The following is a 22,409-nucleotide window of genomic DNA, read 5'->3' as shown; positions in this document are numbered from 1 at the left end:
TCGATCTCCCGACCTCGTGATCCGCCCGTCTCGGCCTCCCAAAGTGCTGGGATTACAGGCTTGAGCCACCGCGCCCGGCCTTGTGTACAGCTTTTATTTCATCATCTAACTCCTGGTTTTTGGGGCAAAGGAGGCTGTCTCGTATTTTTATCTTTGCATGTTTGTTCACTGAACAATATTCAATCAATAAACCTTTTTAAAGTGTCCCAATAAACCTTTTTTAAATTAAAAGAGGGGACTAGGAAAAAGAGAAATTAAGTCAGCTATTCATTCTGCAAACATTTATTGAGCTAAGCACTGGGCTAAGCACAGGATAAGATACAGTCTGATGGGAAGCTCACAGTTCACAGAGGGCAGATAGGCAAACAGAGAAATGGGAACACATGGAAAGGGCTAATTGAGATGCTGTGATCCAGTGCTGTGTGGAGGGAGAAAAGGGCAATCCAGAAGAGCAAACCTTATATGCAACAGAGGCAGAGAGGACCTGGTCTGTTGAATAACAAGTCTCTGGCTGAACCTAGGATCCTGGGGGAGGACGTTGCTGTGGAGGGGATGAGAGAGAAGACAGAGACGCAGTCCTGAAGAGTTTAACAAGCTGCCCTCTGTGGCCCGCCAGTGCAGCACTCTCATTTCCAGCACCTGTGCTAACACTCAATGAGGAGGAGCTCTTTAATTGTATTACCTTCTCCATAAAACATTATTTTAATATAATCTAATGTAATGTAATAAATTGTATTTTATTTTAAATAAAACTTAGATAATCCCCACCATCTGTCAAGCATTACCAGATAAAGTTATAAAGATATCCTAACCAGACCAACTACACATTTCGGCTACTATCTGCTGTGTGGCACTGGCTGCTTCTTGGGGATCCTTTCGGTTCACCTCAGTAACCTCTATCACACCGCCTAAGACATCTGTTCCTAGCCCTCTTCTAACTGCTCAGGCTCCCGAGACTCCCCATCCCGCTGTCTGGGAAGACACGGACCTTTACTCCACTAAGAATCTGAAGGCCTTCCCAGTCAAGGCTTACAATGTGCTCCTTTTTCTGCTTTGTTCCTCACTTAGGGCCTAAACATGTCTCTGCATCTTCACCCATCCTCTCTCCAACAGCACCTCTCCCTCTCAAGACCTCTCCTCCCCACTGCGTCACAGGAACTCTCCATGTGGATGCCCAATGAAATCAGGAAAGGACAGCTTTAAGAATCCTGCTGCCTGGGCACACCTGATACGTGATTGCCCTGGAAAGGGACACAGGCATTCGCATTTTGAAAAGCTTCCCACATGATTTTCTAATGTGGAAGCCTTGGTCCAGCATCTGGATCCTTCTACATATTCTGATTTCCCCAAGATCATCAATCTCCCTCTAGCTAAAGGTTTTGTCCTCTGAGCTGATTGAAAAAATAGGTTTCCAAAGTCACCAATCCCAAGAACCCTCTCCAGGCCTTACCCTCTTGACCTACCACACTTTCCCTTTCTTTCTTCAGAGACAACTGTCACAAGGCAGGTTCTGCACCAACGGCTGAGGCTTCTCCACGAACCACTCCTCCCAACCCCTTGCTTCTGTCTCCACCACCCAACAGAAACCGCTCGCCTCGAGTCAGTAACCCACGGCCTCCCAGGTGCCAAATCCAGCAGCCCTTGATTCTGCGTCCCGTGAAATACGTCTTCCTTGAAACACTCTTCCCGTGGTTCCACAGGGGCGCTGCCCTGATTCACCCCCTCTCCTCCTCCTGCCATCCCCCAGTGTGTCCTGGTTCTCCTCTCCCTGTGCTCCCTTTCTTCAAAAACACATCAGTGATGACCTCTGAGCAGATCAGTCCTGACCGCACATTTCTAAGTGTCCCCTCTGTCCTTAGTGCCAGGTTTGCACTTCCAATTGTCTGGTAAACTTTTATGCTTTCTCTATTTTGCCAGTACGTCAGCCTGCCCTCAGAGCTGGATGAATCACCCTATCTCCAGATCATTTCTTCCTCCTGAGAACCCTCTGTCTCCATCTGCATGCCTCCACTCACTGGTAATCTCTGTAATCAGAGATTACACTCACTGGTAATCTCTTGGCAATAACTAAGACAGGATAGTTTTCTTAACCAAAAACGTACTCAGTTCCTACTTCTAGCCTGACACGTCTGATCTCTGAGGACTGGTGGTTGGGAAGAATGAAAGATGCCTTGTGGTTGCTTCTTTGGGATGGAATAGAGGCTATTTACAGTCTCTTTAGGGCCCAGACCTCTTGTGAGAACAGCCACTTTCTCTCTGTTCCCATTACAGCCACCAAAATCATACTCTGAGGACCTCACAATAGCCTTCTGATAGTTTTGTCTCTATACTTTTCCCATCTACCAAATGCTACGTATGGACTCTAATCTTCCAAAATAACCTTTTCCCTGCCTAAAGACAAAAAAGAAGTCCACAATCTTTTCATGTTTTCCCTCTGCCTGTGTAATAAGAAAAAGCTTTTAATCTGGAAGTTACATCTTTAAACCGTCCTCAACTAATTTTCCCATCTTTATCTCCTCTCTTTCACAATATGAATCCTAAAGTCTTCACATGATTTGGACATTAACACTTCTATTTTATTGTGGCAAAATACACATAACATAAAATTTACCACTTTAACCATTTTTAATTATACAGTTCAGTGGCATTAATGATATTCATATTGTTGTGCAAACATCACCATCGGTCTCCAGAACTTTTCCACCTTCCACCACTGAAACTCGACTCATTAAACACCAGCCCCCATTTCCTCCTCCCCTCAGCCCTGGGCCTCTACCTTTCTACTTTCTGTCTCTATGAATTTGACTGCTCTGGGTACCTCATATACACAGAATCAGACAGTATTTGTCCTTTTGTGACTGGCTTGTTTCCCACAGCATAATGTCCTTTTGGTTCACCCACGCTGTAGCATAGGACAGAATGTTCTTCCTTTTGAAGGCTATGTAATAGTCCACTGTATGGACAAAACACATTTCCTTTATCCCTTCACCCACTGATGGACAGTTGGGTTGTTTCTACCTTTTGGTTATTGTGAATAATGCTGCTGTGAATGTGGGTGTACAAACATCCGTTCAAGATCCTGCTTTCCATTTTTTGGATCCAGAAGTGGATCCAAAATGGAATCGCTAGATCATGTGGTAATTCTGTTTAATTTTTCAAGGCACCACTATACTGTTTTCAACACCTTTCTTTCTGCCGTACAAACACTTAAGACAAATCGACTGCAAAAGAAAAAAAAAATGAAATAATAAATCCCTCGGTCAAACTTAAATGATGAGTAGATAATCCTCGCTGTTGCTGCATTCTCTGGGTGCAATTATGAAACACTGTCTTTACTGGGTGTAACGTCAGTCTTACACCCCTCTGCAAAGATTTGTTTTCTTCTTTTAAAAAAATTTTAAAAAATTTTTGTCTGGTAGAGATGGGGTCTCAAAATGTTGCCCAGGCTGGTGTTGAATTCCTGGCCGAAGTGCCAGGATTACAGGCGTGAGCCACCACCTCTGCAAAGATTTAAAACGAGCCTTCCCTCTTCTGATGCAAGAAGGGAGGACAGAGAAAGAAAAGAAGTTAAAGGTCTTCCTGTGGTGTGTACCATCCTAAACTCAGGTCCTCGGGTGAGGAGACAAGCTGATCTTACGAGATGGTATCGAGACCTGGAATCAGGTGTTCACAGCGACACGGGAGACTGCTTTATCCCAGTAGATCACATAACCTCAAGGTTACACCTAACAGTCTACATCTGCTGTGGATTCTTTTCACCCAAGAGACCTCGGCATCAGTCCCTATTCTCAGAGTTTCCAACACTGTAACAGTGAAAACAATCCATGTACCTATGTGTCAACATTTTAAGAATTTTATTTTCTTATCACCCCCAAAAGAAGAGGACATCTAGAATTAGAATCCAAATCTATTGCCCACTTTTGAAGTGAGAAAGCTGAGTTACAGAGCTGAAGATGACACTGCAGCTGTGTGGCAGAGCTGGACAGCAGGTCAGGATCTCCCGACACCCAGCCAGCAGGAGTGTGCTGGGGGTGGCTGACTGCTGAACTTTCAGAAATTTTATGAGCTGGCTGTTAAACACAGCAATTATTTAAATTTAAATTATGTAAACTCACAATTAAATGAGTCCTATTAAACACAAAGGTAAGACATGCTAAAATCTCATCACTTCCTATTTTCCGGCCCTTTACAACACTCTCTGCTCTTGAGGGCATGAGTCTCCGGACGATGATAACAGCACATCTCTCCCACCTCTACCTTTAGGAACGTTAGGTAGCTTCAAGTTGGCCGCGGTGGGGCTACTTACCCTACAGAAACTGACACACACTACAGACTAGGGGCGCTTTCCTCCTAGAAGGCCTACGGTTAATGGTTTACCAGCACGCTCCAGCTCACAACACTCTTCCTTCTCAGGACCCCTGTGAAGGAACAGCCTCAGGTCCTCGTCCACAGGGGGCAGGTTCTAGGGCACGGTGGGGAACCAGCAGACATAACTTACCGTAGCTTCACATTCTGCCCCGTGTAGGACTCATACGGCTTCTCCACGTGCGTAAATTCAAAGTCGAAGGCCTGCGACTGGGTGATCTCTCCAGGCCGGGCCAGGTCCTTCACCAGGGACACAAATTCATGGTGGTTCCCGCGATCGTAGTAGAGTTCTGGTGAGACAGAGCAATGCCCTTCTTTATCAGACCCTGAGCTACGCCGGGCTAAGTGAGGGGCTCCGGGTTGGAGGCACCGCTTTTCGGAAGGACCTCCCTGCAGAACAGACCCCTTCCAGCTTTGTTTCCTTGACCTCTGCTCTTTCACTCCCTCCTTCTTCTCCAAAGGCTCTTCTGTCTTACATAGTGAAGTCCCGTGGCAGAAAAGGAACCCAAAATAATCCTGCTCCAAGACACTTGGACACCATCTTTAATAAGGGACAAGTCATGGAAGCCAATATAAGAAATGCCACACTTCTTTAAACAGCATTTAACACTTCCAACTTCTGAAAGGACATAGCTATTTAATCATATCATCCTTATAATAAAAATCTTCTGAGACAGCTAAGACAGGTCTTATCACCCCAATTTAAAAATGATGGAAACCCAGGTACAGCATGGTTAACTGACTGGCCTGGAGTCGCAGAGCTGGCTGCAGAGCTGAGACTAGAGCAGGTCTCCTTCTGGACTGCATCTATTTCTATCAGCTGGTATAATGCAGGTCATGACACAACCTACTTCACAAGGCTCTGTGTGAAGTAGCAGGGGTGATATAGGTAAAAGACTTAGAACAGTACCTAGTACACAGCAAACACCCAGAAACATCATTACTAGCTGCTGCTATTACTCCAAAAGGAAGGCATGTGGCCAATGGAACATGGACACTTTCATGTTATTCCCTCCACTGAAATCAGGGAGTGTCAAACTTCAGTGTGCATCAGAGTCACTGAGAGGTCTGGTCAGCACACAGATCGCTGGGCCCCACCCTAGTGTTTCTGATTCAGGGGTCTGAGGTGGGGCCTGAGAACTGACATTTCTAATAAGCTCCCCAGGACTGCTGCTACCACACTTGGAGAAGCATTGCTCTAAATTTATCCTCTTCGGGAAACAGTTCTGGTATTTGTCGATGATAAGTTCATGCCACCCATTTGTCCTGTATTATTTTATGTTTGCTTATATTCTATCTAAGTTTTGCTATATACATAGTCTCCTCCACTCCCACTTTGGACTGCAGGCCCTTTAAAGGTAAGGCCCACATCCCCAGCTCCCTGGTGGCCTGCAGAAGTGAGCCCGGCCCTGCAGAAGTGAGCTTTGTTTCGTTTGTTTTTTGAGACAGAGTCTCGCTCTGTCACCCAGGCTGGAGTGCAGTAGCGTGATCTCGACTCACTGCAACCTCCGCCTCCTGGGTTCAAGCAATTCTCCTGCCTCAGCCTCCCAAATAGCTGAGACTGACGGGCTGACACGCCACCAGGTCCAGCTAATTTTTCTGTATTTTTAGTAAGACAGGGTTTCACCGTGTTAGCCAGGATGGTCTTGTTCTCCTGACCTCGTGATCTGCCCGCCTAGGCCTCCCAAAGTGCTGGGATTACAGGCGTGAGCCACCGCGCCCGGCCGAGGTAAGCTCTTAATATTGACTGTGGCTACGCATGGCCACATTACAGTTCAAGCCACCACGCCTCAAGCATTCTGTATTCAAGTCCCGCGCTAGACCGCAACTTGCAGCAGGGCAGACGAATCGGGAACACAGAGCAGGCAGAGTACACTCATTGCCTCTGCTGTTTGCTGCTTGGGGAGGACGAGGCAAGTCCACAGATTGGAGTCTGTGGGATCCCACACTAGTGATGACAATTCTGTATGAATTCACAATGTATTGTGCGCCTGTGGCTTGTGGCTGACTTCCCGTGTAACTACAATCAGCCACAGTCTTTTATTACAAACAATGACCTTCCCTTCCAAACACTCAATGGTTTCAATAGTAGGCAGCATTCTGGTTAGTGAGTGATAATCCACAAAGCATCCGAGTGGGAGGTGGCAGTTCCAAACTATGGGGGGAAAGTGAGCAATCCAGTAATTGTGCCCCCCAATAAAAGTCAGAAGCGCACAACAGGTGGAAGCGGAGCTGCGGCCAGCCCCAGGGACGGAGACTCCTCTGCTTACTCTGGTTGCATGAGTCCTGGTTGACGGTGTTGGCTTCCACGTGGAAACCGAAACCTTGACTTGGGAACCTGGTATCTCAGTTTCTAAGTACTAGATTCTGGCCATAGTTTCAGGGGACAGAAGCAGGCAGAGCAAGGTCCCAATGTCCAGAATCAATGGTCCAGAGTCAAGAGGAAGAGGAGAAGAAAAGGATGGAAAAATACACAAATGTGATCACATAGCTCAAAGGCAACATCAGAAATAAACAAAACAGAGCAGGCATAGAGAGCACTCAGGCTGCCAGCATTGTGGAGCCCAGCAACAGTGCAGAAGGTTCCTCCGGCCCCAGCAGGGGACCTGGAGCAGAAGTCATTCCTTGCATAGCATCATGTTCTCCCTAGTGCCTTTCCTCCGGGACACACATTCGTATCAGCTCTGACATCAAATGTCATGGAGGAGTGGTCAGTGTGCAGTCAGAGCAGGGCTGGCCCAGCCTTTTAAATCTGTCCTTTATAAGCCATCTGCAATACGTCTGCAAACACTGTGGGGCAAAGGGCAGACACAGCGGTGCTTCCTATTTGCCAGAAAGTTTGGTTTCCTCTTGCAAACATTAAATCAAATATCCAAGGCTGTTCTCACAAGAGGTCTGGGCCCTAAAGAGACTGTAAATAGCCTCTATTCCATCCCAAAGAAGCAACCACAAGTCATCTTTCATTCTTCCCAACCACCAGTCCTCAGAGATCAGACGTGTCAGGCTAGAAGTAGGAACTGAGTAAGTTTTTGGTTAAGATAACTATCCTGTCTTTGGTTTCCTTCTCAGTCCAACAGGAGGAAATAACTTTTGTACTCAGGATGTTTTCATGGTGAAACTTGCCACCAACAGTTGAGAAGTGAATTTGCCATTCTGGAAGGAAACAGAGCCAGCTTTGCATCACAGGTAACTCACGACAGCTGCCCTGAGCTTTGCTGCTTGGCTGAGGCCATGTTTAGTCTAGGCCTTGTGCAGTTTTAGAAGAAACCTAAGTCAGCAAAGCGTAAAAAGACCTCCAAAGACCAGGCGTAGTGGCTCACGCCTGTAATCCCAGCACTTTGGGAGGCCAAGGCAGGTGGATAATGAGGTCAGGATTGAGACCAGCCTGGCCAAGATGGTGAAACTCTGTCACTACTAAAAATACACAAATTAGCCAGACGCGGTGGTGGGCGTCCGTAATCCCAGCTACTCAGGAGGTTGAGGCAGGAGAATCGCTTGAATCCGGGAGGCGGAGGTTGCGGTGAGCTGAGAATGCGCCACTGCACTCTAGCCTGGGCGACAGAGCAAGACTCCACCTCAACAACAAAACAAAACCCTCCAAAGAGCCTCCTCTCCATCGGACCCTCCCAGCCACTGTCTGCTGGCTGGTCACTGTCGGGATTCGTGCTTGCCACACCCTACTCCTGTCTGCCAACCCTGGGAAACCTGCAAGCACTGGCACCTCTGGGCGGCCCACGCCTTGCCAGCCACAGCTCTGCTCCAGTCCCACCAGCAGCTTGTTAAGGAGGCCAGAATCAATCCCTCTCATCTTAATGTGCCTTTTACTTAGTGTTTCAAGGGCTAATGAATTAAAACACAGAAAGCCCCAGGAGTTTTTTAAAGTATAGGCTTGAACCTTAAAAAAAAAAATCCAGATGATGTCTGTTGGCTTTGGAGTACAGGGATGTTCCTGTCTGCCCTCCTCCGCACGTCTGACCTTCTAATTACGTCTGGTTTATTTAACCCCATTAGTCTCCAAGGCGGCCCAGGTCTGCTTTCTAACCTTCACCGGTGCTCCCCAAAGGATTCCAGCTCAACAGTGGTCTCTTCTTCTCACAATTACAGCTTTTCCTTGCAGTGATCCTCATAGACTACTGCATCTTTCTAAAACCGTGGGCCATTAGGGTGACTAGGTCTTAGATCTTTCTATCCCATGGGCCTGACCCGAGAGATGCTCTCACCACATTTGCTGGCACTGTGAGAACACAGACCAAGCCACTGGAGAAGTGTCCTAGGCACAGGAAGGATCCCAGTGTGGCTCAACAACTTGCAGAGGATTACAGAAAAACGTCCACCACATAAGGGAATAAATAAGGTCTTATAGTCTCAGGGGGCAACGCTCAAACTGCCATATCTGAGCAGCGATGCAGGACCAAATGGACCAGATGTCTGACAACCACGTTCTCACACGCAAGGGGAAATCAGTTTCAACTTGGCACAGGAGAGTGTGCGGAAAGAAAGATGTAAAGGCAGGTAAACTGACATCAGCTTTAATGCTTCCTTATCCCAGTTCCCCCAGTGAGGATGCAGCCCCAGTGGGGACACGGCAGCTGGTGAGTCACCGAGTTCTGAGTGGCCTTGATGGGCAGCTACATGTTGCTCACCAGTGCCTCCTCCGTAACAAAGGCAGGAAGCTCAGCCGCTCAACCACCAGAGCAAACCTGAATTCTGTCTTTCTTTCATTAAAATAACTCTTGCTTATCTGGGAAGAGATGAGGGAAAAAAAACAAAAAACAAAGAATAGTTTTTGTAAATTCTTAGATCTGACCAATGTATCCATTTGACAAATATTTACTAGGCAGCTTCTACGTGCTAGCCACTGCACTAACGATGGGCTGAAGGCAGTCCCTGGATCTCAGGTGCTCAGAAATTAGTAAGACAGACAGACAAGTTGAAAAAAAAGTCGCAACCTTGTCATACCCTGCTTGAAAAGAGGTATTAATGAGGCCTCTGGAAGAACAGTGGAGGAAGCACTTAAGTCGGCCTGGGGAAGTCGGAGAAGACGTTCTGATGGATGTGATGTTAGCTTTGAAGGAGTAAGAGCTTGTGTGGAAGGTTAGTTATATCTTGCAGAAAGATGTTACTACACAAAGGGAAAATACCAAGATTCTAGAAGAAAAGGATAGTTTCTGGAACCTACAAGTGGTGAGAGTGAAGGGCTAGGGGGAGACAACACTGGAAAGAGAGGCAGAGCCAGAGCAGGAGGGATTTGGATATACTTTCCCCCATTAACCAACAGGGAGGCGAGAAGAATTTTAAGGAAGGACTGACAATGATAGAACTGCCTTTAAGAAACTTCATCCTCACAGAAAATGACCTGAAAGGGGAGGAAGACAAAGGCAGGAAGACCAGTTAGGAAGCTGCTACATACAGAAAACAAAAGGCAGTGGCATTGAGAATAAAGAGACCGCTGGTTTGAGATATACTGCAGAGCTAGCAGAGAAGGCCAAAACTTAGCAGCCAACTGCATGTGTGGGAGGAGAAGCCAAGACTTCAAAATGACTTCTAGATTTCTGAGGCTAAATGATCCCAGGTGACATAGGCCGAAATGGGAGAAAAGGAGCAGTAGGGCTGTGGCTGGGGCAGAGGCAGAGAGAGGGGTCTGTGTTTGCGTGTGTTTCTGAGGCACCTGTGGGGTATCCCAGGGGACATGTCTAGCAGACAGCTGGAAAGACGTGTGAAACTCGGAAGAGAGGTCGGGTCAGGACAAAGAAACAGTCTGGGAGTCATCAGAATATAATTCATGGGGCTCAGCACGGTGACTCATGTATGTAATCCCAGCACTCCGGGAGGCCAAGGCAGGAGGATCGCTTGAGTTCCAGATCAGCCTGGGCAATAAAGAAAGACGCTGTCTCTACATAAAATTTAAAAACTTAGCTGGGTGTGGTGGCATGCACCTGTAGTCTCGGCTACTTGGGAGGCAGAGATGGGAGGATTGCTTGAGCCCAGGAGGTTGAGGCTGCAGTGAGCCGTGATCATGGCACTGTACTCTAGCCTGGGTGATGGAGTGAGACCGTGTCTCAAAAATGGTTTTAAATAAAAAATAAAGAAAATAAGTCATCGGTACAGATGAGACTGCCACAGCAAGTGACAGGATAAAAGTGACACCTCTGCCTGCCTGCCTCCAAATCAACAAGGAAGAGGGACAGAGCTCAGTGCTATCAACTTGATTACTGCCATATGCCACCCCCGCCAGCCAGACCTCAGAACAGACTGAAGTTCCGCCCATTTCACACGTAATCAAAGAATGCAATGAAGGAGAAAACCACACAACCGCAACTTCAGCAAACTCACTCACTAGCCTTGCTCTGGTGCCCCAAGTTCAGTTCACAATGACTGACATAGGTGTATGACACAAATACTGCACAACATGCTTCTTTCGGGGAACCAGGAAGATAAAAGAGGAATATAAGAGTCTAAGGAAAGTCACTCTGTGCTTCCAAATAGCCTGGTACATCTTTACTCCCTGTCAATGTGTGCATTTAGGAACACAAACTCCCTTTTACATCAAATAGAACTACAAAGGTTATTCTAATGCCTTGTTCTTGATCAAGAAATACATTCCAAAGCCAAACAAGAAGAAACACATTGTCCATCATTCTGTGTTATTCTATTTCCACGCCCTTATGTAACCATGGATAATTGTGCGTGAACAATATACTTCAGCACAAAGCTGGGATTGGTTCCATCTACAACACCAACTGAGACTGGCCCATGTGGTCAAAGTAAGAGATTTAAGGCAAAGGGTTGAAACATGCACTCCCTATCAGTAGACAGGGCAATCTTATTCAGGTAAAACAGGTATAGGAGGAAGGGCAGCAAGCCAGTGAGTGATAACTCAATTTGTGAAATGGAAACATTTTACTACATCGACTACCATAATTTTATAAAGGAACCCTCTACAAGGGTCATGCATGATCCCCTGGCATGCCCAACATTCTCACCAAGTGATTTTATTTTCCTTGCTTGACAGCTGAGAAAGCCGAGGCCCAGAGAGTGGCTAAATTCCCCCAAAGTCTCATGGTCACTTCAACCCAGGGTGCCCAAGGGCCCAGGAAGAGTTACCAGTGGAAGCAACAAAAGGTTCTGAGAAAATTCAGCAGGGATGATGGATGTCTCGGGAGTAAGGAGTTAGACAAGAAATCAGGTGGGGCAGGCACAGCAAGCAGCTTCTTCAACTCCCTTTCATTTAGACCAGAGGAAGGCCTTGACACCATTCGTAGAACAGCTCATTTCACACTGTCTGGGGCAGAAGACATTCTGGATTATCTTTCACATACTGGCAAGGTACCACCACCTGGGAGTGATGGTGTAGACACAGATTAAACATGTTTGTCAACACTATTATTATGGAGCCAAAGAATCAATGCAATAACTTTAAAACTGCTACTAAAAAATACCCTTTCTCAGTAGGCAAGGATTTCTCGACTAGTTACTATGCTTAGCATAATATGCTTCGGACTCATCCTGTTTATCCCAGGGTTCTTTATTAGAGATGATTTTACCCTCCAGGGGATATAAAGCAATATCTCAAGACATTTCTGTGGTCACGAGTGGGGGATGCTACGCTTGTCTCCTCAGTAGAGGCTAGGAATGCTGCTAAACATCGAGGACAACGTGCCAAACGACGCCAGACATCACAGTGCTGCTGCTGAGGAACCTTGCCATCCACCCCACCACTGGACCCTGAAGCAGGAAAGCAGAAGGCATGGAACTCACCCTTCAGCCCCTTTTCTGGTACACTAACAGGCCTTTCATATTCTGGCTTTAAAATGACGACAAAGAGCTTCCTATAGGATCAGTTAGTCTTCAACCCGATTTCATGTTCTTCAACACCAGAGGCAAAATGCTTGAGGCTGAGCAGTGAACCCAAGAGCCAGGCCACAAGGCCTCCTTTTCCTAGGGTTTCCCCTACCTGTGTCTCAGTGTTTCCTAACTCTGAAAAGGAGAGGGCAAATTCTTTGCTAAACTCTCAGGATATGAGAGAGAGTTTAACAAAGATTCCCCAAGGAAGTCTCTGAAAACAGTTATGCATGCAGTGTGTGGTATAGGTATGGATTCTCTACCAGAGCTCTGTAGCTCACAGAGTATTTACTGTGATTCTACTCCTAACTTAATGACAAAAACACTTATTTTAAAAGTACCCACGCATTTTAATAATACACAAGAGTCTAAATAAGGCTTAGAATTGGAGATAACCCAGTCTTGACTGGGAGCTCCCCAAATCCCTTTACTATTACTGCCTTTTACTGTCTAGTTCTTATTTGCTTATTTGTTTATTTTTTTGAGACAGGGTCTTGCTGGTTGTCACCCAGGCTGGAGTGCTGTGGTGTCATTACAGCTCACTGCTGCCTGCAACTCCTGGGTTCAAGCAATCCTCCCATCTTAGCCTCCCGAGAAGCTAGGACTACAGGTATGCCACCAAGCCCAGCTAACTAGGAAAATTTTTGGGGGGTAGAGACAGGTCTTGCTATATTGCCCAGGCTGGTCTCCAACTCCTGGCCTCAAGCAATCCTCCCACTTCAGCCTTCCAAAATGCTGGGATTGCAGGCATCAGCCACTGTGTCTGGCGCTGTCTAGTTCTAATGACTAATAATCATGTTTAAAGCATTGAGAAACTCTGATCACTTAATTGTGGTTTTTGGAAACACCATTTCTTTGTCTTTAAAGAGAAAATGTGGTAACTGAAAACTCGCATTCTAATAAAGACGTCTAAGAAACGCAGCCTAGGTAGTCAGATTTAGACTGAAGATTACGGGTCTTCTTTCTGGAAACATGTACAAGCATAGGTAGTTCAGGGTTGAGGTGAGGTAAGAGAGAACTGGTTAGCTCTCACACACCACATCTGAAGAGAAAAACGGGTTGGTGGGGGCGCTGGGAAGTGGGGCTCGGTGGACCAGCCTCACTTTGCGTCTGGCAGTTGCAGATGACCGGGTGATGGGAGAGCCAGTATTGGCAGAGTGGTCTCCCCCTAACAAACCCACCTGCAGGCTATGGCCAGAGCACCTCACTCAGATCCTGCGGACAAGAAGCAAAGCCAAGTGCACGCTGGAAACAATGGGGAGAACCCATAGGCAAGGCACCCATCCCACGAGGCACAGCAGGGTGCTTCCTCCCGCCCTCGCCGTCCCCATCTCCCTGGCAGCGCGCTGTCACTTTTGGCAGGACAGTAACGCAGGGGGAGTCGCCCACGGGCGGGACTTGTAGCTGAACCCCAGGCCTCAGACTGCAGTTGACAAGCGACTGTGACAGGCCTCGCCGGAGCTGGGCCCTGAATCACCCTGCTCCCCGGCCGGCTGTCGGCGCTGGGGGACGGGGTCCCCGGGGTCGACTCACCGATCTGCCCGATGAACTCGATTTTGATGCCCTGGTGCTCCAGCCGCTTGTTGGGGTTCTTGAGGGCAAGGCTCACCTTCCCGGAGACAGTCTCCCCGTCGTAGAAGAGGAAATATTTCTCCTTCTTCCCGTCCTCCGTCTTGTGCTCGGCCCGCTTCCTACTCTCCGCATCGTTCAGAAGGATTTCCACCTCCACGCTCTGCCCGAAGCCGAAGAAGCTCATTGCACCGCCGGGCCGGGCGGGTCTCGGTAAGGACCGCTCCCTCGCACCGGGGCGCGGGCTGCCCTAGGTAAGGAAGGCCAGAGGGCCCTATGCGCGAGCGCGCTCGGCCGCCGCGGCGCTTCCTGGCTCTGCCGCTGCCGCCGGGCAGTGGGCGCCGACCGACAGCCGGCTCCACGGGGGAGGGGCACGGCCGGGGGAGGCAGGCGGCTGCGGGCTGCGGCGCCCGAGCAGCAATGCACCGAGGAGCAGTGCCCTGCGCCGAGCCAGTCCCAGCCAGTCCAGCAGCCGGTGGCAGTGGGCGGGCGAGGGTCGGCCGTGCAATGCTGCGGGGGGGCAGCCGCACAGGGCCGGGTGTGCTTGGCCTGCGCGGGCCGGGTGGGGTCCAGCGCCGAGCAGCGCTAAGAGCTGCCCAGCCTCCGGCGGTGCAACCCACCGAGGCGCTTCGGCGGCTCCGGGCGGGGGAGGGGGCGGGCGAGCTCCAGCCCGGATGCGCTGGAGCAGCGGCGCGCATGCGCACCCCCTATCTCCGCTCCTGGGCCTCCCGGCCTCCAGGAGGACAGCTCGCTGCGCATGCGCAGGGAGAGCGCGGCCGGCGCTCCCGCCGTCGGCATGGCAGCTGCTACTTCGCTGGGACAGGCTCTGGGCCCACGCATGCCCGCAGTCCACAGAACTGCAGTCGTCTTCTCGGAGTGCTTTCGGCTACTTTCCCTTATTGCTTTAGCTCGATACACGTTGGGCTGCCTTTCACATTCGGATATTACGCGGTTCCAGTGCTGTCTGACAGGAAAGGCAGCCCTTTGACACGCACGCGAAATGTCGCCTGACGAGGGCAAAGGTGACAGTTACCACCGGAAGTACCCTGTCTCGGATACCCTTTAGATTCCCCCACTGAAGAAAAACGAAGCGGGAAAAACGCTGTTAGGGTTTAACTCAGGCCCTGGCTCCTTGAACGAATTAGCGGAAAAGTCACCCGCAGGAGCCTTGTTTGGCTTCCACTTTTCGGCCCGCCCAGTTCTCTGAGCGTGCGGCGGACGACGCAGGTGATTGGTTGAGCGAATGGAAACGGCTCGGTGCGGTGATTGGCCGGTGGGAAATTCTGTACGTTGTGATTGGTCCGCAGGAACGACTCGGCGCGCGCGCGGGAGCGAGCTTTGAAAGTTGAGCACGGCGGCGGCGAGCCGGTGGCCTGGGGATCATGGTGGCGCTGCGGGGCCTTGGTAGCGGCCTGCAGCCGTGGTGTCCGCTGGATCTTAGACTCGGTGAGCAGACGCAGCCGCGAGGCCCTGGGGCCAGGGCGGGGGTCCTTTGCGTCCCCGACGACGCCTAAGCTCGGGCCGTGGTGCGGGTGGGGGCGGGGTGGGGGCGCCCGGCTGTCGGCGGTGCCTGGGGTGCCCAGGGCCGTGCCACGCCAGGATTGCGGCCAGCCAGGTTTCCCGTGGGGGTTCAAGCCGGCCAGGCCACCCTTCGAATAAGCGAATGTTGGCCAGTCTCTTCTAGCGCTTGTGCATCTGTTTTCTCGGCCTTCCCCTTCTTCCTGTGCACCTCTTCGTGCACCTATCTATTCTTACCTATTCAGATGGTTTTAAATTGCAAATCTTTTTCTTCGGCCAGACTTATTTCTTGAACTTCATGTTCATAGGTTCAACTGGATGTCTCACATGCAGACATCATCACACGTCACATGAGTGAAAATGGGATTCCCAAAGCCTGCTAATGGCACTATCCAAGCCACTAACCCAGGAGTCATGGCATTTCTGCTTCCCCTTTCATGCCTGCCACCACTGTCCTGCCTCCGAGGTGTCTCAGGGCCGACCCGCTCCATTCCTGGCGCTACTGCCTTCATCATAGTCAGCCTCGAGCAATTGCAGGAGTATTTTAGCTGCTTTCTGATGTTAACTGTGCCAGCCCATCCCCCACACTTTTGCAGACTGACTTTTGAAAACACAGCTTTGAATGTGTCAAGCCTGTACACTTTTAATGTTTCCCCTTTGTTTCCTAAATAAATGACCAGATCCTTGGCATACTTTATAAGTCTTTGCCATTCTCTCCAGTTTGATTTTTCAAGAGTATAACCTTTGGAGTCAGACACACTGGGATTGCTCCCTTGGCTGTACCCCATAGCATCCATGTGTTACCGTGCAAGTTACTTCTCCTTGCTAAACCCCTGTTTTCTGATTTGTCAAATGAGGAGTGCAATATCTACCCCACAGAGGTTTTTGTAAAGATAAATTTTGTACCTGCTACATAATAACTGCTGAATAGATACTAATACCCACGAGCAAACTGTGTTATAACAATTTTGTTCATTTCAAAACACTTTAATTTCTTTCCCTTTGTGCTTTGTTACACTGTGCCTGCTGGGGTGCACTTTTCTGCGTTTATTTGCCTGGCAAAACTCTTTCAGGTCCAATTGAAGAATCATCTTATTCCTCTGCCTCTTCCTCCTCCTCCAGTAATATTCCCTATTAAGCTCTGTGGCGTTTTACATTTTACGTATCTATTATTTTAACGCTCATCCATTGCAAAAATAATAAACATCATCTATTGACTGCTTTTTATGTGGTTAGCACATTGTTAGGGCCTTTATACACATTATCTTTCACAAAAATCTTGGATTTCCAATGATGAAGGAGAGACTAATTACGTGTAAGTGATCAAGTCAGGATATTTGCCTTGTTCTGACTCAAAATTCAGTGCTCTCTTTTCTATCATAGGCTGCTTTTTTTGGTATCCTAAGTGTGAAATGTTGAGATCTTTGTGGACAAGAACCCTCTAGTATTCATCTTTGTATCCCTAGAAGTGTAAGTGGCTTCCCTAGTATTTTCTCAAAGTGTTTGTTGAGTAAATAAGTGATGTATTTCTTCCTTTTCTTCCATCCTAAGTGAAGTAGAGCAGAAGTTACCTGCATTCGACAACTGAGAAAATAGGTAGTGAGGGATTTGAATAGTGTAAAGATATTGAGGAAAAATAATCTAACTCAGTGTCTCCTGTACTCTCACTCAGCAATCAACACTGAAGACTTCTGTGACCAAGTGGTAGATAACAGGGCCAGTTACTGCCATCCAGATTAGATTTGATGGTATTTACAGTAGGGGACGATTATAAGCAAGACCAAAAGGAGTGAGATAACTTTTGCTGTGGTCTATGATGACCTTTAAAACATTATTGGAAATTTAGAAAGATACGATTGTGTTTTTCAGATCTTCTTTCAGGCAGCATATTGCATGTCTTTGGAAGGAATGCTGTGCACAGCCACTTAGGGTACAGAGACTCCCTCCTCCAGGGTCAAGTTCAAGTGACAAAAGGTGATGAGCAGATTGTATTCTAAGGATGGATCTAGTTGAGTGTAAGGCCTTTTATTTTCATTTGCTGAGTGCGTTGTAATGCTCCCATCTCTGTTTTTTCTTTATTTATACCTTGTCCAACTTCTCTAAATCAGCAGTGAGCAAATACTTTTAATGCTAATTTGAAGGAACACCTGATTAATAATTTGAGATGTCCAGATTTCCATCTAGTCCTAATTTTAGTTTGGGAAAATAACAATGAAAACACCGAAGAAATATACTTTATTAGAAAAGAATGGGAAGGAGGGGTGGATGGATAGGGGAGGGATACCATTAGGAGAAATAACTAATGTAGATGATGGGTTGGTGGGTACAGCAAACCACCATGGTACGTGTATACCTATGTAACAAACCTGCATGTTGTGCACCTGTACCCAAGAACTTAAAGTATAAGTTAAAAAAAAAAAAAGTTTATCCAAAAAAAAAAAAAAGAATGGGAAGATTTAGAGTTAAGAGAGATTGATAAGGAATCCAGCCAGCATGCCGTCTTAATATCCCTCCTGTCAATGTACATTCTTTCAATCAGTGTATTTTAAAGTCACCAAGGATTTCTGTGAGTCTGAATCTGGCTTGCCTCATCTATTTTAAACTTCCTGGGGAAATTATGTCTGTTTTTTAAATGCTACATTATTGTCCAAGGGCCCAATAAAGTGCTATATATTTTATTTCCACTTATTAACTTGGTTATGATATTTTCACAAAGGAACATCTTGGGCAATCTGATTAACCTCTGTTTCTTCTCTAGATTGAACAAATGGGAAAGCCTGATCACTAAATGTTTTGAAGTGTCCTTTCCCAAAACTCTTAAAAGTGTTTCCTTCTTTATATTCTTAGAAGATGATTAGCTTAATAGCCAGTGTCAGTTGTGATTTAAGATTCTCTTAACCTTTTCTGGTTTTCTTTTATTATGCTACACCTATATTATTAAAACAAGTTAAATGTGAACTGTGACTAATAAACTTTTTTCCTCTTGAACATACCTGGAATCTAAAGTGATTAGTTTTTTCACTTGTTACGGAGTACTTACAAATTTCATTGCATTTTCCCCTAGAATGGGTTGACACAGTGTGGGAACTGGATTTCACAGAGACTGAGCCTTTGGATCCCAGCATAGAAGCAGAGATCATAGAGACTGGATTGGATGCATTCACAAAACTCTATGAAAGCCTTTTACCCTTTGCTACTGGAGAACATGGATCTATGGAGGTAAAAAATAAAAACAAACTAGCCAAATTTTGGTGTTAGCAGTAGAAGATGAAAGTCATTATAATCTAAAACTTAGCTTTCTTGGTGTACAATTCACAGGGAGTACAATATGAGTAACATAAAGAATGTGGTTAATTTATTGGAATATCCTAAGAACTTTCCTCCAGAAGGTTCAAGGTACTCGTCTGATTTTTTTTTTAAGACACAACCGTTTTTTACAATAGCAAATTAAAGGAAAAGTATAAGACCAGGTGTGGTAGCTCACGTCTAATCGCAGCACTTTGAGGGGCTGAGGCTGGCCAATTGCTTAAGCTCAGGTTGAGAGTAGCCTGGGCAACATGGCAAAACCCCATCTCAGAAGAAAAAAAAAGGAAAAATATAAAGGCAAAAACAAGAAAACTAGACCAAGGAAAATGCAAATAACAATTCAGACGTGCCCTTAACCTTAACTTTAAGAAAATCTGCGGCCAGGCACAGTGGCTCACACCTGTAATCTCAACACTTTGGGAGGCCGAGGCAGGTGGATCACGAGGTCAGGAATTCAAGACCAGCCTAACCAAGATGGTGAAACCCCGTCTCTACTAAAAATACAAAAATTAGCCGGTAGTGGTGGCGTGCGTCTGTAATCCCAGCTACTTGGGAGGCTGAGGCAGAGGTTGCAGTGAGCCAAGATCACACCACTGCACTCCAGCCTGGACGCCAGAGCGAGACTCTGTCTCAAAAAAAAAGAAAATCTGGTATTACTAAACTGAGGAATGACTAGTTGAATTAACAGGTTTGTCCAAAAAGTTCCTGTAAATACTGAGTTATATCCAGTACATAGAAATATAAATTATTATTTAAGTTGTTAGTTTTCAAAGAAACCAAAGGGTTGGGAAACAGAACAAAAGTTAATTGGATATTAACATCTCTGAAACATTTAAATGAACAAAAAGAATTTCACTTCCAAGTTTCACATCACAAAATTAAATCATCTAATTAAACATTCCTTCAGCATAACGCTAAGCACTGCCTTAAGTACCTGAGTTGACAGTAGGGATTAAGAAACAATCTCCCTAGGTTGAAGTCCCCCCCAGGGACCTCAGGGAGGAAGAGTGGACATTTGAACACTAACCAAATTAGGTCCAGCAGCCACATGCAGCTGCAGGGGGTGGAGAGTACAGTGCCACTGGGCATTTGGGCGCCTGGAAATAGTCTACGAACCACACTGTGAAAAATGCTCCAAGAGAGGTGCAGATTTGTTGCATAGGGTGTGAAAAAGGGAGCATGGTAGAGTTGGGAAGGTTCCAGAAAGAAAGTGGCCAGCAGTGAATCTTCACAGATGACTAGCAGAAGCTTGGGTTGTAAGGCAGTCCTAGTGAAGGAGCCACCCAATGGGAACATGCAGGAATTGTCAAGAGGCATACAAAAAAAAGTGTGTGGTGGGATGGGACAGTAAGGTAGAGTAAGGGTAGGTCATGGGTAGCTTTACGTGAGGTTCGGCAGTGGAGTTTGAACATATTTGGTAGAGTGTGTATGAGGTTTTGTTCTAAGCTTCCTGCAGGGATTAACTCATTTAATCCTCACAAGCAGCCCTGTGTGAAAGAGGTTACAGTGAGCAATAGATAGGTAACATGAATAGATCTGTTTTAAGCAGATGTTCTTGACAGTAGGTGGACTGAAGTGGGAAAAAATTGTGTGCAGGGAGAGCCCTTGGGAGACTGTATTGGTGATCCAGGTGTTAGTAGTAGTAATGGCATGGTCCAGAGTTACGATTTTGGGAACTGGAAAGGAAGACTAAAAACTAGGGACATTTTGGAGGTAGAATTAATAGGGCCTTGTGAACTAGGAAGCCTTTGTGAGATATCTTAAAGACATGGTGTGAAGTGCTAAACTGACTGGGCATAGGGAGTTACAAAAAGAAAGAAGTCAGTGATCCCCAGGGTTTCAAAACTAGGAAGATGATGACTCTGTTAACCAAGGTGGGGAATGAGGGAAAAAGAGCAAGGTCAGATGGAGAAACAGTTCTGTTTAGACTTCTGAACTTGAGATTCTGTGAGGAGATCCTTGGGAAGTTAAACAGATAGTAGAAATGTGAGACCAGGAGAGAGAGGGGAATTCTTTAATGGAGGTATGGGTTGAAGCACAGTGATGCATGAGATCACCGAGGGGGAGCAGAAGCCAGGACAGAAATGGAGAGCTGATTGGAAGGGGTCTGTGGAGGAGCAGTCAAGTGTAAGGAGTGCAGGGCCACTGACGCCCAGACTAGAGACAGCAGCCGTGGGATCACATGGGGCCAAGGTGACCCCATACACAGAGCTCTGGCGAGCAGAGGGTTTAGGGTCTTGAATCAGCCTGGTGGAATGAGGACGTGAAGGCAGGAGATGATTTCTTTTTTCCTTTTTTTTTTTTTTTTTTTGAAACCAGGGTCTTGCTGTGTTACCCAGGCTGGAATGCAGTGGCACAGTTACAGCTTACTGCAGCCTCAACTTACTGGGCTCAAATGAGCCTCCCACCTCACCCTCCTGAGTAGCTGGGACTACAGGTGTGTGCCACCATGCCCAGCTAATTTTTTATTTTTTGTGGAGACAAGATCTTTCTTTGTTGCCCTGTCTGGTCTCAAACTCCTGGGCTCAAGCAATCCTCCTGCCCTGGCCTCTCAAAGTGCTAGGATTTGAGCCATTGTGCCCTGTGGCATGAGCCATTGTGCCCTGTGGAGATGATTTCTCCCACAGGTTTTTTAGTTAAGGAAAAGAGAGTGCCCTGCTCACTTGAATTTTGTGGGCCTTTTTTTGTTATGGTACTCAAGGATAAACCATATTTAGTTCCTATGTTTAGGTTATTAAAATAACCCATTTCTTCTTCATGTGTTTAGTAGGAGAAGACATGGAATGATGATAGAATTAGTAAAATTGTAGTTTCTTTCCTAGGGTGTATCTCCTTTACCTGGGCTATTTCTGAGATCTCTTTCATTTCCTGCTCCCATTGCGTGCAATCTGCGGAACATTTAAATTTAAATAAAAGGCTCTGATTTCCTCAGTGATTATTGGTAAACGGATTTGAGTTCCTTTTAATATAGAGGGATTAACTTTTCTGAATAATCGCTAATATATGGTGTCCCAAAAGTGTTAGTGTAGTTTTAAACTGTAATTTCTGAAGTTTATATGCTACAAACTTAACCAAAAATTCTTTTGAAAGTTTAATTATTTAAATATGTTATATACATATTTATCTTTGTAATTTTGGATAATATATTTTTAATTTTGATATTTTCAGTCCCTTTGAAGATGGTAAACATTTAGCAATAGGAACCAGGCTAGTCTATTCCTCTTTTTGTAAGGCACCAAGAACTTACAAAAATCAAATAATTGATGTTTCCATTTCTCTGATGACTGGCTTTTGTGATTTGCCCTCTCCCCACAGAGTGTCTGGACCTTCTTCATTGAGAACAATGTTTCCCATAGTACACTGGTGGCATTGTTCTATCATTTTGTTCAAATAGTTCATAAGACAAATGTCAGTGTACAGTATCGAGAATATGGCCTTCACGCTGCTGGGCTTTACTTTTTGCTGCTAGAAGTACCAGGTATGTAGACCTGATGATAGGATAAATCTTCTGTCACTTTTTTCTTTCTACATTTTTCAATTCTTATACTTTGTTTCTTGTTTCTTCACTTATAAACGGGGCAGTGCTAACCCATGGCAGAGAGTTGTTCTGAGGAGCAAGCCTGTAAAGTACATGGCATGTTGTAGGTCTTTGAAAACCTTCCCTTTTTTTTTTTACATCCAAAATTATGCTATCTATAAACGAATAAAAATAATCTGAGGAGGACCGCGAGAGCTCCACGCCCGCCCTCCGCCGTTGCCCTCCGCCATCGCCGTCTGAGGAGCACCGCGAGAGCTCCGCGCCCTCCCCC

General features: G+C 46.6%; 2 protein-coding genes across 3 annotated transcripts in view; one reads left to right on the top strand and one right to left on the bottom strand.

Moving 5' to 3' along the window:
• The window catches only part of VPS26B (vacuolar protein sorting 26 homolog B (S. pombe)), a 23,396-nt gene extending 8,897 nt beyond the window's left edge, over positions 1-14,499 (bottom strand). Inside the window, exons 1-2 of the mRNA XM_011997212.1 lie at positions 13,741-14,499; positions 4,496-4,655 (exon numbers count right to left, since the gene is read on the bottom strand). Coding sequence (XP_011852602.1) covers positions 4,496-4,655; positions 13,741-13,963 — 383 coding nt within the window. The 5' untranslated portion in view covers positions 13,964-14,499. The remainder of the gene's footprint in view (positions 1-4,495; positions 4,656-13,740) is intronic.
• Positions 13,635-22,409, top strand: part of NCAPD3 (non-SMC condensin II complex, subunit D3) — a 69,862-nt gene continuing 61,087 nt past the window's right edge. Inside the window, exons 1-4 of one of the 2 annotated variants that reach the window (XM_011997201.1) lie at positions 13,635-13,989; positions 15,084-15,222; positions 18,359-18,513; positions 21,916-22,078. In XM_011997201.1, the coding sequence (XP_011852591.1) occupies positions 15,159-15,222; positions 18,359-18,513; positions 21,916-22,078 (382 nt within the window). In that variant the 5' untranslated portion in view covers positions 13,635-13,989; positions 15,084-15,158. Of the gene's footprint in view, positions 13,990-14,548; positions 15,223-18,358; positions 18,514-21,915; positions 22,079-22,409 lie in introns of those variants that run through there. The other variant, XM_011997200.1, reaches the window with a different exon arrangement.

Source organism: Mandrillus leucophaeus, unplaced genomic scaffold (assembly GCF_000951045.1).
Source record: "Mandrillus leucophaeus isolate KB7577 unplaced genomic scaffold, Mleu.le_1.0 Scaffold533, whole genome shotgun sequence".
In the NCBI taxonomy this organism is placed as follows: domain Eukaryota; kingdom Metazoa; phylum Chordata; class Mammalia; order Primates; family Cercopithecidae; genus Mandrillus; species Mandrillus leucophaeus.
Note: the sequence above shows the minus strand (reverse complement) of the source record. Positions and strands in the feature narration are given on the sequence as shown.